Source organism: Bos indicus, chromosome 15 (assembly GCF_029378745.1).
Source record: "Bos indicus isolate NIAB-ARS_2022 breed Sahiwal x Tharparkar chromosome 15, NIAB-ARS_B.indTharparkar_mat_pri_1.0, whole genome shotgun sequence".
Classification (NCBI taxonomy): domain Eukaryota; kingdom Metazoa; phylum Chordata; class Mammalia; order Artiodactyla; family Bovidae; genus Bos; species Bos indicus.
In genome coordinates, this window is record NC_091774.1 from 38,603,554 (window position 1) to 38,619,806 (window position 16,253).

The 16,253-nt window shown below is 38.2% G+C and overlaps 1 protein-coding gene across 1 annotated transcript; it reads left to right on the plus strand.

Moving 5' to 3' along the window:
• Positions 1-830: 830 nt before the first annotated feature.
• On the plus strand, positions 831-13,814 carry PSMA1 (proteasome 20S subunit alpha 1). Its single transcript, XM_019975611.2, has 10 exons — positions 831-977; positions 2,334-2,378; positions 2,655-2,756; positions 2,875-2,978; positions 4,869-4,957; positions 5,576-5,646; positions 5,772-5,901; positions 8,578-8,657; positions 12,194-12,304; positions 13,444-13,814. Exons 1-10 carry the CDS (start codon positions 975-977, stop codon positions 13,498-13,500), a joined length of 792 nt encoding a protein of 263 aa, XP_019831170.1. The 5' UTR covers positions 831-974; the 3' UTR covers positions 13,501-13,814.
• Positions 13,815-16,253: the final 2,439 nt, after the last annotated feature.

Here is a 16,253-nt window from a genome sequence, read left to right on the forward strand (position 1 = left end):
ACGATCCCCTGGAGAAGGGAAAGGCTATCCACTCCAGTATTTCGGCCTAGAGAATCCCATGGTCTGTATAGTCCATGGGGTCGCAAAGAGTCGAACACGACTGAGCGACTTCACTTCACTTCAAGTCATCATTGGCAGTCAGTAAATGTTAGGTTGGCAGCTGATTGCACAACTGTCCTAAACTATTTCAGGATTTACTAAAAGATGCTCACAAAAGAGAAAATACGTGTTTTGGAAGAAAATGTCCACCTTTTCCCTTAGTTGCCTAATCTTTCAGCATCGTGCTTGGTTTTGAAGGTACAGAAAGACACTGGCGCCCTCAAAGAGTGTAAAGTCTCTTGGGGTGAAGCCAATAATAATGTTAAAAAGACTGATGATAACAAATCCTTGAAATATGAGTTCTCCAAGGAGTAGGAGAAAGGATTCCAAAGTAGAAAGAAAAGCACGTTCACAAACAAGATAGAGGGAGAGGATGGTTGGCACAAAAACGGACCATTATTTGTGGCCTTTCTTTCAGTATCGTTCTTCTCACGTTACACAACACCTCATATATCGCTTAAGGGGAGACTGAGCCACACACTCGATCACCTGTAGTCTCTGGTGCATCTGGTCAGGCCGGTGAGAAACTGACAGGAGTCAGCAACACGCAGGCAACTTCCCCAAGAACCCAAGAAGGGGTACTTGGTAGCTGCGGCCCAGCAGCTCCTAGCTCCCGCGGGCACTCCTGGCCCAAGGTTTCCAGCCAATCTCAGTTCCTCTAGCTTCCCAGGCCCCTCCCACTTCTGAGCCACCCGAGAGCTCTGAGGGCGGGGGAGCAAGGGAAGCCTATCGATATCTCTGGAATAAACTATTCTACCCTGCGCCGCCGCCGTCAAAATCCGCAGTCTTCTCTGTAGATCGCCGAGCGGAAGCTTCGGCAGTGCTGTTCCATCCGCAGGTTTGCAGGAGGCCGAAGCCGGGCTCGCGCCGGAACCATGGTGCGTTGGATTCCGAGCTTAGGCAGGGTTGGAGAAGAGGTCCGCGGCTGGGGGGTTAGGGGGAGCTTCTTCTCATGCCTTCCTTAGAGCGGTCCGGGGCCATGGGACTTGGGAACTGTAGCCGACGGGATGGTTCAGGCGGTGATTCAGCATCTCCGGCCTGGCCGGGAGAGTGGAGGTCGGTAGTCTGCTGCCGGTGCGACCTTTCCCTGGGGTTTGTTTCGCTTTCCACCGGGCCTTGAACAATATCTTCTCGGTCTACCAGCCAATTTCGCTCCTCAGGTTCCTTCAGTCGAGTAGATTCCGAGCAGTCCAGAGAGGGCCCTAGTGGTCTGTGTGGGAGAAAGGAAAAATAGGGACTTAACTTCAGACTTCCTTGTACTGCCAAGTGCGGACTTGATTCCAGGGTTTGGGTTGCTGCCGGGACCGCGTTCATTTTCTTGGCGGGTCCCTGTGCAGTCTTTTTCTTAGAGCTGTGTCAGAAAAAGCCCTTTTCAATCACTTTGTCTAGTCACCTGATATTACAAATGAGTGAACCGAAGCTGATATTAGTGATGAAATCAGGGTTATAGTATAGAGCTCAGGGATTCCAGGCCTGTGCCTGCCTTCCAGCGCTCAGCCTTCTCACCCCCATGATTAGTCTCCCAAGTACTGTGCTGGACTTGTTTTAATATCGTCTTTAAAGCAGTAATGGGTCTGTTTTTATGGCAATGTGTGTCCACTTCTGACTTCCTGGGGACATTCTTGTGTTCTCATTCAGTATGAATGAATGAAAGGCACGTTCAGTATGTGCCTTTACATATTCAGTATGAATGTTTTAAGTGCAGTGAAGGTTCAAAGATAAATCAGACATATCCCAAATCGTAGTATGAGGCAGAAAAGGAAGTGAAGATAAAGAACTGGTGGGAGTGTGTTTTGAGATTTGGGGAGAAAAGATGGAGAAGATTTCAAGAGATAGACATTTGAGCTGACTTAAGAAAAGGTAAAGTAGGGTCTGATATAAGGGAAGAATATTAGCAAAGATAGAAAGGAAAGTGGACACATAGGAACTTTAGTAATTGACTGAACCCAAAGCAAGTACTATGAACAGTGTTAGATCTGCAAGACTGGTTGGGAAGCTAGGTACCATCTAGATCCACCCAGCCCCACCCCCGACCCCCCCCCCCCATCTCCTTATAAATGTAAAATTGGCTTGCAGCTGATTACAGTAGTAATCTTCCAATGAGACTGCAACAACAGCTTTTCCTTAATGCTGGATGGAGGGAGATGAGAGAACATTTTTTAATGATAGAGCTTGTTAAGATTTTGAATTTGTAATATTCTTGTGTTAATAGGTCTTTTTTCATTTACTTTCAGTTTCGCAACCAGTATGACAATGATGTCACTGTTTGGAGCCCTCAGGTAAAATGTTTTATATTACTCCTGTGAAGTGACTTTTGGTGACTGCAGTGTGTTCAGAAGCTTATGGGATTATAGGAAGCGAGAAAATGGAATATAATCATTTTATACGTTCCTGAAACCTAAGTTTATTATTAAAGTCAGTCTTCTAGTTTTAAGAAACAGCATTTGAGGTGTAACTATGCCTACTTGAGATTTGGGATTGCTAAATTATTTTAAATACGTAAAAGGGTCTTATAATGACTAAGGTTTTTTGTTTTTGTTTTTTTTTCATTTTAGGGCAGAATTCATCAAATTGAATATGCAATGGAAGCTGTCAAACAAGGTTCAGCCACAGTTGGTCTGAAATCAAAAACTCATGCAGTGTTGGTTGCATTGAAGGTAAGTAAAGCAATAAATATATCTTCCTCCCTAGAAAACACTGTAAAATGTTAGTTTCACTATATAAATAATAAAATTATAAACTTACTCTTTTGTCTTAAATGATGTTTCTATTTAGAGAGCACAGTCAGAACTTGCAGCTCATCAGAAAAAAATTCTCCATGTTGATAACCATATTGGTATCTCAATTGCGGGACTTACTGCTGATGCTCGACTATTATGGTGAGTATGATCCTGGAAAACAAAAGAAACATCCCTTTTGATTCATAATTGATTACATATCTAGAAACAATCCAGATATTTTAGGAAGTTATCTGCTAGCGTGTTTATAAGTTAAGATTGTTAATACCTTAATGGATTCGGGCTCAGTTACTAAGTATTCCATTTCTTGATCACTGTAGCAGTAATTAATAGGATTAACCACATTAACATTAATGCTTTTTAGAAGTCATTGAATAATGTATTACTTGTTAACTCAGTATATATAGTTTGATGTTAGATCTGAGAAGAGCGTGACACTTCAGGTTTCTGAAGGATCAGCTGAACCACCCTTGCTGTCTTTAATATACCAGTATACATTTGACATTTATTTTTTGCAAAGCTCAATACTGGATACAAAGAGTATACAAAGGTGAATCAGATATAGATCTCATCTTTTAGGAGCTTAAAATCTAGTAGAATATCTGTAATACAAGGTAGAAAGTGGAGAGCAACAGGTATATTTCTTTGGAGGGGGTAGGGAATAAAGATTATTTCCAGTTGAGAGGCATAGATGAAGAGCTGGGGCTTTGGGATCACACAGTCTTTAATTCCCACTTTTAACACTCAATCTGATATTGCTCTAGTTACTCAAACTCTCAATTTTTGTAGTATTTTTTTCTAAGATTATTGATAAATAGCCTAACATGTAGAACACTTCATACAGCATCTTTCAGTGTATGTGTTGGTAAGTGGGAGGTAGTTAGCCACAAGTAATCTCTTGTCTGTGATTTAATTAAGAAAGGAGGAATATAAACACCAAGGACAGTTAATAATGCTGATGTTTAAAATTTTCAAGTTATTTGGTGAGTTCCCTGCTCTCTGAGGTCAGCAATATAGTGACTACATTAGTGTTTTCTGTTAGCTGTTGAAAATATATATTGCATTGTCAAACATTGTACTTAACCCAATCTTTCAAAAATATTGTCACATGTAATCATTTAAAAGCTTTATTAGATATTTTACATTGTTTATTGCACTAAATCTTTGAAATTTCATGTATATTTTGTACTGAAGATACATCTTAATTCGGACTAGCCACTTTTTCAGTGCTCAGTAGTCACATGTTATTAATACCTGCCATATTGAGCAATGCAGTGTTAGACAGCCTTGGGAAAGGAACTTAAGTGAAAGTAGTGAACAACTAGCTTGCTTATGGCAGCCAACATTTGATCATCGGATGTGACACACACATAAACTAGACAGAGCAATATGAAAGAAAAGTTTATCCTCTTGGCTTTAATAGTTAGGTCTGAATTTTCTTTTCCCCAGTGTTGCATTTGCTTGCATCTTGTTGGATTTAAGAGACTTAACAGTGTAGTGTCTCCTCTAGAGTACTGCTATGGATAGAAGTAACATTGACAGGAACATGTTAACAGCGCCCTAGTATGGATTCAGTTTCTTCTGTTTGTTCTATTGGGGAAATTTTTGTCAGCTTTCAAGGAAAAAAGCAAAGTTATTCTTTTTGCTAGCTCAAGACATGGAATTAAGACAGTCTTGTTGACAGTGGGAAGGGTAAGAGAAGAGAGATTGCTCTTTTCCTATTGTGCAGCCTTTTCTTCTCTGTTCTGTAAAGTGCTCTGAGGCAAAGGTTATCTAGAGCTAAGAAACGTATAGTCACAAACTTAGGTAAAATTGTGAAAACTTTAAGGTTAGTCACTTTCAATAATAGAACATTTAAAATATAGAGATTTGATAGAAAAATGCATCCTTGTCATTATATACTTATGGTTCCATTGTATGGTTGTAATTCATGTAAACATCTGGAAGAAAGCAAAAAGAAACCAAATTACTTCGTTTGATTAGAATGACTCTGTGATTTGAAATTACCAGTTCTTCTTGTTTCTTTTTCAGTAATTTTATGCGCCAGGAGTGTTTGGATTCCAGATTTGTATTTGACAGACCTCTTCCTGTGTCTCGTCTTGTATCTCTAATTGGAAGCAGTATCCTTTTTATTTATGCATTTATTGTAGCATTTATGGATGTAGACTTTAAAGGGTCTTGATACTTTATTGTTATGTTACTTATTAGGAATATGATATATAACATAGGTAAGATTGTGCAAACTTTGAGTCACTTTTCAGTAAAAGAATACTTAAAGTCTTTAGAAGGAGAGTTGTAGGGAGTTTTACTATGGAAGAATAGATTCTAAATGAGTTGGGTTGTTCTTTTTATCAACCTTTATAGATAAGCAATTAATATGTTCCAGATATAGATAAGCCTAATTTCATAAAAAACTGAGCATCAATTTTAGAAGAGATTTAATGTTTGTTTATTGGTGGTTATAGATGCTCCCCCTAAATCCTTGTCCCTTATATCCAAAATGAATGAAATTCTCTATACCAGAAAAGATCATCTTGCTAGCACTCACTTCGGGTTTGGTGGATAGTCAAACATCTTTTAACACTAAGCCAAAGAAATATTTGTTTTATTTTCTTCTTCTTGGGATAGTGGATTATGCAGCAATTAAAAAAACCAGAACTCTTTGTTGATAATGTTTAATTTGAAATTAAAGACAGTACTTTACTTCTTGTTAGAACAAACTCTTTGACTAGTTTAAGAAACCCAGATACCAACACAGCGATATGGCCGGAGACCATATGGTGTTGGGCTGCTCATTGCTGGTTATGATGTAAGTTCATAGAGTATTGTTATATTTTAATGATTTTTTTTTTTTTTTTTGAAACTAACAAATTTTCTAATTTTTAGCTCAATCAGAGTCAAGAATTATGCAATGTATTTTTCTTCTATTTGTAGGATATGGGTCCTCACATTTTCCAGACTTGTCCATCTGCTAACTATTTTGACTGCAGAGCTATGTCCATTGGAGCCCGATCTCAATCAGCTCGTACTTACTTGGAGAGACATATGTCAGAGTTTATGGAGTGTAAGTAGTTTTTCTTTTTTGCCCTCCTAGTCTTTATATAGTGAATAAACACAGTATCCTACATGAAAAAAAGCTCTACTTTTCTTAAAAAGATCAAGCCCATGAAGTGTATATTACTTCTGCCATATATACTAGCTTTTACTTTCTCTGTCTACCAGGGTAGTTTCAGTCACTGATCGAACTTTTTCAAAATATAACTATGTATTCCTTACCTTGAAGATTTTTTATTCAATTGGTCTGAAGTTTTGTCCCAGCCAGAGTTGAGAGCCACTGTACTAGTTACTACTTGTAAATTCTGTTTACAGCTTTTATTTTTCTGTGATTCTTATTTTTAGCCACATAGACATTTCTGCAATAAGTAGTCCATAAATAAATAAATCAGTTTAGTTGTGAGAAAGAAAAGAAAAAGATGTAACGTGATGATAGGGCAGGTTTTCAAATGGTTTGCTTATGCCAGGATCTTAGATTTTAACACATGCTTTTTATGCATCAAGGTAATTATGCATCCACTGCCCCGCCCCTCCCCCAGCATTCTGTTGTGATGTATTGCATTCATTGACTTTTTTTTTTAATTTATTTTTCTATTGATGGATAATTGCTTTACAGATTTTTGTTGTTTTCTGTCAAACCTCAACATGAATCAGCCATAGGTGTACATATATCCCTTCCCTTTTGAACCTCCCTCCCATCTCCCACCCCATCCCACCCCTCTAGATTGATGCAGAGCCCCTGTTTGAGTTTCCTGAGCCATACAGCAAATTCCCGTTGCCTATCTCTTTCACATATGGTAATGTAAGTTGCCATGTTACTCTTTCCATACATCTCACCCTCTCCTCCCTTCTCCCCATGTCCATAAGTCTGTTTCTTCATTGCTGCCCTGAAAATAAATTCTTCAGTACCATTTTTCTAGATTCTGTGTATATGCTTTAGAATAAAATATTTATCTTTCTCTTTCTTACTCACTTCACTCTGTATAATAGGTTCTAGGTTCATCCACCTCATTAGAATGAACTCAAATTTGTTCTTTTTTATGGCTGAGTAATATTCCATTGTGTATATATATCACAACTTCTTTATCCATTCATCTGTCAGTGGACATCTAGGTTGCTTCCATGTTCTAGCTATTGTGAATAGTGCTGCAGTGAACAGTGGGATACATGTGTCTTTTTCAATTTTGGTTTCCTCAGGGTATATGCCTAGGAGTGGGATTGCTGGGTCATATGGTGGTTTTATTCCTAGTTTTGTAAGGAATCTCCATACCGTCTTCCATAGTGGCTGTTTCAATTTACATTCCCACCAACAGTGCAAGAACATTCCCTTTTCTCCACACCCTCTCCAGCATTTATTGTTTGTAGACTTTTGATGATGGCCATTCTGACCAGCAGAAAAGACAATGGCACTCCACTCCAGTACTCTTGCCTGGCAAATCCCATAGACGGAGGAGCCTGGTAGGCTTTAGTCCATGGGGTCATGAAGAGTCAGACACGGCTGAGCGACTTCACTTTCACTTTTCACTTTCGTGCATTGGAGAAGGAAATGGCAACCCACTCCAGTGTTCTTGCCTGGAGAATCCTAGGGACAACGGAGCCTGGTGGGCTGCTGTCTATGGGGTCGCACAGAGTCGGATATGACTGAAGCGACTTAGCAGCAGCAGCAGCAGCAGCAGCAGCAGCATTCTGACCAGTGTGAGGTGATATCTCATTGTAGTTTTGATTTGCATTTCTTTAATAATGACTGATGTTGAGCATCTTTTCATATGTTTGTTAGCCATCTGTATGTCTTCTTTGGAGAAGTGTCTGTTTAAGTCTTTTTCCTACTTTTTGATTGGGTTGTTTGTTTTTCTGGCATTGAGTTGTATGAGCTGCTTGTATATTTTGGAAAATAATCCTTTGTCAGTTGTTTCATTTGCTATTATTTTCTCCCATTCTGAGGGTTGTCTTTTCACCTTGCTTATAGTTCTCTTTGCTATGCAAAAGCTTTTAAGTTTAATCAGGTCCCCCTTGTTTACTTTTGTTTTTATTTCTGTTACACTAGGAGGTGGGTCATAGAGGATCTTGCTTTGATTTATGTCATCGAGTGTTCTGCCTAGCATTCATTGACTTTTGAATGTTCAGCCAGCTTTGCATTCCTGGGACAAATCCTTCTTGGTCATGATGTATAACATAAATTATATATACGTAAAATGTTTATGGAAACATAAACATTGCTGGATTTAGTTTGCTGATACTTTGTTGAGGTTTTTGTGTGTTTGTTAATCAGGGGTACTGATCTGTAGTTTTACTTTCTTCTGGTAGCTCTGTATAGTTTTGGTATCAGGGCAATACTGACCACATACAAGCAATTGGAGACTCTTTTATAAAGAGCAAATACAGTGACAAACATTTCACAGAGTACATTTTACAAAACTTTGAGCTGTAAAATCCTGATTTGTATCTTAACTTAGCATAAGAAAAGGGTAACTTTAGTAACAAAAATCATGCATTCATTCTCTCATTAAACAATAGCAATCTAATTGCTATTAGGAGATTATATGGCCAAACATTAGACTTTTTTTTATTATGATATATTTAGTGTGTGACTAAAACCATGATTTCAGACTATAGACCTGACAAATAAATAAAGGAAGCCTAGCATGAAAACAGAATTAAGAAATAATTGTTAATTTATTATATTTAGGCAATTTGAATGAACTGGTTAAGCATGGTCTGCGTGCCTTACGGGAAACCCTTCCTGCAGAACAGGACCTGACTACAAAGGTAAGTATCACATTTTCCAATTGGGGATACTAACATTATAGTTTAATCATTTATTATACAAATGTAAGTAATAGAGGTGTGTATACTTACAGTTCTTTAATTTGTAAGATGGTTTCCTTGGCTCATTCTTTCTCTTTAAGGTATTCAGTAAATGACTGATTTTGAAATGATTTTTAAATATTTCTTTTTGGTATAAAGCAATAAAACATATAATTCTGTTGCAGAATGTCTTTCATCAAGAGATAGGAATATCTTTGTATTTTTAATATACATTGAGCACCAATCACATGCAGGCAGTAGGCATGGAGAAAATATAATGCATACAACAAACATCTTGGCATTCCTGGGACATACATCCAGTTGGGCAAAGAGAGACAGTGTACCCACAAGTAGATTATTTAGGATATTAGAATGTGATAAATACTTAGAAAAAATAAAACAGGTTTAAAAGGAGAAAGAATGGCCAATAGGGTATAAGAAGGAGACATGGTGGGTATAATTTAACATAGAGTGGTGAGAGATGGTCTCACTGAGAAAGTGAAATTTGAGGGAAAGATCTAAAAGAGTTGAGTGAGTGAGCTATGCATATGGGGCCTTGAGTTCAGAATGTTGCTAGTATTCAACATAAGGAGGCCAGTTGTGTTGGAGCCAGTAATCAAGAGAAGAAGGAATAGTCAGAGAGGTAATGGAGGCCACATAACATATGTCCTGTAAACATTGTAGGTACTTTGGATTTTACTCTTGAGTTTGAGCAGAGCAATACTGTGGCTTGATGTAGATTTTAAAAGTCACTCACGTTGCCATTTTGAGAGGGGGCATGGGTGGAAATAGTTTCAAGGCTGTTACAGTAATTCAAGTGATAGACTGTGGTAGATTAGAACAGAGTCATAGAGTTGGAGATGATGAGAAGTGGTTCGATTTTGCATATGTTTTGAAATTAGAACCAGAAAGGTTTGCTAGCGAATTGGTTGTGAGGTGTGAGTTTAAAAAATGCCTTTAGCATTTTTGCCTGATTAGAGGAAGGATAGACTTATGATTTACTGAGATGGATGAGACATTTGGAGGAACAGAAGATCAGGCAGTTAGTTTAGAACATACAAAATTTGAAATGCCTTTTGTTTGTCCATTTGGTGATACAGAATAAGTGATTATTGGATGTTCACCCCCTAGTGTTTGGTGGAGATTGGTTTATCCTAGAACTAAAGTTTTGAGGTCTTTGTGTAAAAATGGTATTTAGAGACTGGCCAGGATTTGATTTCTGAAAGATTAGAATAAGTTTGAAGACAAGTTTGAAGACTTGGTCAAGGGTACTCTATCCTTTAGAGATTAGAAGGTGAGAGTAGGAATCAGCAAAAAGGGACTGAGAAATATGCCAGGGAGGTAGGAGAAAAACATGGAAAATGAGGCATCTTTAAAAGGAAATGAAGAAACTTCAGTCATCCATTGGCATCAGTGGTGGGGGGTTAGTTCCAGAATCCCCTACCATGGATCCCTAAATCCAAGGGTGCTCAAGTCCCTTATGTAAAATGATGTCATACTTGCATATAGCCTATACACAATCCTCCTGTGTACCTGAAATTATCTCTCGATTACCTGTGTCACCTAATACAATGTAAATGCATGTAAATAGTTGTAATTGCAATATATGTGCTGTGTAAACAGTTGCCAGGGCACAGCAAATTTAAGTTTTGCTATTCAGAACTTTCTGGAATTTTTTTCCCCAAATATTTTTGATCCATGGTTGGTTGAACCCACAACTAACAAATGAAGAACCCACCAATAGAGAGGTGAACTGACTTTTAAGGAGAAGAGAGTGAAACATTGCCAATAGGCCATGAAAGATGTGGACTGAGAATTAACATTTCGATTAGCAGTGATGTTACTGAAACTTGACTAGACAGTCTTAATGGAATGGAGAGAAAAAGTGTGCTAGGAATAGAGTCAGGAGAAAAAGAGAGAAATTGGAGACAGCTCTTTGGAGGAGACTTTCTGTTACGGGTCCAGAGAAAGAGGGTGGTGGTTGGTAGAGAATGTAGTGGAAAAAAAAGGGGTTTTGTTTTGGTTTTTTAAGATGGGACAGATTGCAATAGTTGGCTGCATGGTTATAAAAATAATCCAATATCAAGAAAAAGGTTTATGGAACTTCCCTGGTGGTCCAGTGGTTAAGACTGCACTCCAATGCGGGGGGCATGGGTTCCATCTCTGGAGAACTAAAGTCCTGCATGCTACATAGTGCAGAAGTAAATAAATAAATAAACAAGTAAAGATGTGCACTAAGTAGATTAAACATCATTATTAAGGGAAAAAAAGATAAAAACATCTATATAGGATAAAAATGAGAATTGCTGGACCAATCACCAACAGCACCTAGCTGAAAAGGTAGGCTTCAGAGAGGACTGGGGCTCTTCATTCCCAGTAACACGAAGGGAGAGAATCTAGGGATATAGATATAGGAAAGATTGGATACTATGGGAGCTTATGAACATTCTCTTCTGATTGCTTCTGTTTTCTCAGTTGATTAGAAGCAAGGTTTTGAGCTGCAAGAGAAATGGAGAATGTTAGAAAGAGTTGTCCAGGGAAAGGGAGATTGAATGATCTAGAAACTTGTATCATACAACAACTAAAGGTCTCCTTGAGATTAATGATCACTAGAGAGATCAGTTACCATATTAAAAAATACGTTTTGTTATGATTGGGTAATTGTTAATATGTGTATGAAGACTTTATAACCTGTATAATCTTTTTAAACAGCATTTCCTATCATAAAAATAATTTTCTTTCAAAAAAATTAGGAAAGTACATTAAAGTGTATTATATTGTTTTTATTTGTTTGTTTTAAAAATACCTATAATGCCATCACTCCAAAATGACTGTCTTTTAAATTCGGGGTATACAGTTGACTGTTGGCATTTACAACTTGGAAAGTTTGCTCAGGTATCTGGCTTTCTGATTTTACATTTTTATTGAATCATAGAGAATGCCCTATATATCCTTAATGTCTCAAGTTCTCACTGAAATTTTAATCTTATGGGAGCTCTACTGTACTGGTTAGCATTCACTGAACATTTTAAGAGTTGCTTTTTAATTTTTCCATGTAGAACATGGTTCTAAGTCCCCTAAACTCAATATTTTAGAACCCAAAATTTATTTCCTTAAGAACCATTATGTCTTAACTTATAGAAGGAACAAATTTAATTATTTCTTATAATGTAGGCTTTACCTCTCAGATGGTAAAGAATGAAGGCTTACTTCCTAGCAAATGATTTGTTTCCTCACACTGGTCTTCACATTCTGACTGTGAGCCAAGTTGCAAATTTCTAGGTGACACAGACCTTCAGGATTGTTCGTGGTTATCAAAAGTGAATATTAAATCTGCAGATTACAAAAGTTTACTAGTTTTCTTCTTTTTTTCCCTGTTTTTTTTGTCTCATTCAAGTGCTGTACAAATTTTTATTCAACTTTTTTCTTTTTATCATAAGCATTTTTCCAACCTAAATTCTCTTGATTTTTAATTTTTACCTTTTTTTCCCCTTCAGAATGTTTCCATTGGAATTGTTGGTAAAGACTTGGAGTTTACGATTTATGATGATGATGATGTGTCTCCATTCCTGGAAGGTCTGGAAGAAAGACCACAGAGAAAGGCACAGGTATATAACTAATTATAACCAAGAGACTAATTCTATTGTAAATTGCTATTCCTACCACAACTGTGTAAATCTACTGTTTTTGTCTTTAATTTTTGAGATAGGCTCATAATTCATGTGGCAGTAGGAAAACTAAGAACTAATACTGAGGGGTTCAGTGATCTCTATAAAACACAAAAAGGCTGATTTGGTTCTCTTTTGTAGCTTCTCAGTTCTGTGTGTTGAGGGCTCAGCTAGATGGTTCTTTGGCTCATGTCACTTCGGGTATCTCAAACATTACAGTCAGTTGAGGAGGTAGGGCTGGAACATCCGAGATGGCTTTACTCATGTGTCTTCTTTACTCACATTTGCCAGGTATCTTGGAGGGACAGCTAGAAGGATGGCTGGGCCTCTGTCCATGTAGTCTCAGGGCCTCTCCTTCACCAGAGTATCTCTGGCAGGAAGCAGCTCAGAGGTTGCAAAAGTTCAAAAGCTCAGAAGCGCAAGCTGCCAGGCATTCTTAAGGCTGAGGCCCAGAACTGGCACAGCATTTCCTCTTTACATTCTGTTGGTTAAGGCAAGTCATAGGGCTAGCCGCGATTCTATCAGAGCTGGGACTGAGAGAAAACTCACTGGTGACCAGCTTGGGAAACTAAGTTGACTCTTCACAAATATTGAGAAAAGGATCAAGAAGTACTGGTGAATCTCAGGTTAAATACTGGCCCTTTTTGTCAAAATTTGAATACACATTTGCTTTTATAGGTGCTTATTTAATAGCTGTGTAATTGGGGAAAAAAGTACAGAAATTTCTTCTACAGCATGAATTCTTTTTTTAACTTGAAAAAGATGTTGGTATTTGGAGCAGTAAGATTTGCATTATTTAACTGCTGTTGGAAACAGTGCAGGATAGTACCTCACAGCTGCTTTGTTGGAAAATATTCTTGCTGTGTTTATTAGTGCTAAGGAGGAAAAGAATGTCTAAAGTGTGCTGGTTCTATTTTTAAGGCTAGTAGTGATAAGAAAAGCCTTTATTCTTAAGCACAACAAAGTATGATGAAATGCTGGAATTGTTCATTGCTTTTTATTATGTAATATTTGTGAGTAAAAGTGTATATTGGTTAAGTGTTCTTTTTACATACTTTCTTTTTTCTTCCTCTCTTAAGCCTACTCAACCTGCTGATGAACCTGCAGAAAAGGCTGATGAACCAATGGAACATTAAACAATAAACCAGTCTATATATGTATTGTCATACATGTAAGAATGCAGGAGCACATTCTGATGACAGTCATCTACACTTTGAACCAAAAGATGCAGAATGGTGGGATAGAATGGTATGTTTTAGGAATCAGTTCAGATGTGAGTTTTTCCTAAGCTGCCACCAAAACCATATAATTGGGTTCATTTTTCTTTAAGAGGGCCTCTATAATCATTTTCTAGAAAGTATAGTTCTCTCTACTAATGTTTTTATATGAAGAACATAGTGTCTTTGTGGTTTTAAAGACAACTGTGAAATAAAATTGTTTCACCTGCTGATGTATTGGGGTTTTGCTTTTTAAGTAGCTTCAACTGTAAATAGTAGTCTGTGATTACAGCTGTGTCATCATCATATGTGGTCACCATGTTTGCCAATTAAATTGCCTTGTTTTTAGTGACAGGAAAAATATTACCTCTTACATATAACAGCCTTATACTAACACCCCAGCGAATAGACTGGCTGCATGAGAAACCTCCATGGAGGTTTGGTCCAGAATACTGATTTTTAGAGTTTAACCTTGGAGATTCCTAGTAAAACCTAAGAAAAAACCACTTTCTAATAATAGTAGTGGGAAGATTATTAACATGGGAATGATTTTTCATTACAACCAGCAGATGGCAGTAGTAGTATCTGTGGTCTCAGTGTAGGGAATTTTTGCAAAAATCAGTTCAATTCAGTTCAGTTGCTCAGTCGTGTCCAACTCTTTTCGACCCCATGGACTGCAGCACACCAGGCCTCCCTGTCTATCACCAACTCCCAGAGCTTACTCAAACTCATGTCCATTGAGTTGGTAATACCATCCAACCAACCCATCTTCTGTCGTACCCTTCTCCCTCCTTCAATCTTGCTCAGCATCAGGGTCTTTTCCAATAAAAAGTCAGTTCTTCACATCAGGTGGCCAAAGTATTGGAGCTTCAGCATCAGTCCTTCCAATGAATATTCAGGACTGATTTCCTTTAGGATGGACTGGTTGGATCTCCTTGCAGTCCAAGGGACTCTGAAGAGTCTTCTCCAACACCACAGTTCAAAACCATCAATTTTTCGGTGCTCAGCTTTCTTTATAGTCCAACTCTCACATCCATACATGACTACTTGAAAAACCATAGCTTTGACTAGATGGACCTTTGTTAGCAAAGTAATGTCTCTGCTTTTTAATATGCTGTCTAGGTTGGTCATAGCTTTTCTTCCAAGGAGCAAGCATCTTTTAATTTCATGGCTGCAGTCACCATCTGCAGTGATTTTGGAGCCCCAAAAAACTGAAGTCTCTTACTGTTTCCCATCTACTTTCCATGAAGCGATGGGACTGGATGCCATGATCTTAGTTTTCTGAATATTGAGTTTTAAGCCAACTTTTTCACTCTCCTCTTTCACTTTGATCAAGAGACTCTTTAGTTCTTCTTCGCTTTCTGCCATAAGGGTGGTGTCATCTGCATATCTCAGGTTATTGATACTTCTCCCAGCAATCTTGATTCCAGATTGTGCTTCATCCAGCCTGGCATTTCGCATGATGTACTTTACATATAAGTTGAATAAGCAGGGTGATGATATACAGCCTTGACATACTCCTTTCCTGATTTGGAAACAGTTTGTTGTTCCATGGCTAGTTCTAACTGTTGCTTCTTGACTTGCATACAGATTTCTCAGGAGGCAGGTGAGGTGGTATAATATTCCCATCTCTAAGAATTTTCCACAGTTTGTTGTGATCCACACAGTCAAAGGCTTTCGCGTAGTCAATAAAAATAGCAAAACGGAAATTTTAATCTCAAACCATCATTTCCTCATATCCTGCCCGGCCCTACTTTAGCATAATCTTTAGCCTGCCTTCCATTATGCCTATGAACTGTGTATGTAAATACTGAGTACAATTTTTATCTTAGATCATACAAAATGAAATTAGAGGAAATCTGTTTTAAAAAAACAAAGCCAGGGACTTCTCTGGAGGTCCTCTGGTTAGGCCTCCACACTTCCCCTTAGGGGAGGCAAGTTCAATCTCTGGTCAGGAAACTAACATCCCACAAACCCTGTGGCATAGCCAAAAAATAAAAGACAAAGCCTGTAATCCAGAATTTTACTGCTCAGAAGCCCAAAGGAGTTATTTTCTGAGATTCATATCTTTCTAGAGAGGAACAGTTGATTCATAGATAGGCAACTTGGATTTTAGACTTAATTCTACTAATTAGCTGCTTTTGACTTTGAACAGTTGACTTAACCCTGCTTTAGGGAAATCCTTTGGAGAATTATTGCAAAGGTTAAGTGGGAAAATTTATGTGAATCTTAATAGGTTTAACTCTTTTGTGACTTCTTGAAGGGAGAGTGGTAAGAGAAACTCTGGCATCCTTGTTGAAGGAATGAAAAGTGAAAATGTTAATTGCTCAGTCATGTCTGACTCTTCGACCCCATGGACTGTAGTTCGCCAGGCTCCTCTGTCCATGGAATTCTCCAGGCAAGAATACCAGAGTAGGTAGCCATTCCCTTTTCCAGGGGAACTGCCTGACCCAGGGATCAAACCCAGGTCTCCTACATTGCAGACAGATTCTTTACCATCTGAGCCACCAGGGAAGTCTGCCTATAACTAAATACAGGAATGTGGAGATGTTGGTCTCCACTCTGGAATCAGCTTCAAGAGCCTGCCATTTGAGCTTGCAATGAGCCCACCAGTGCCATTTGACCTACAGTGAAGTTGTGTCAAGCTCATGAAACACACGAAACAGAAAGGG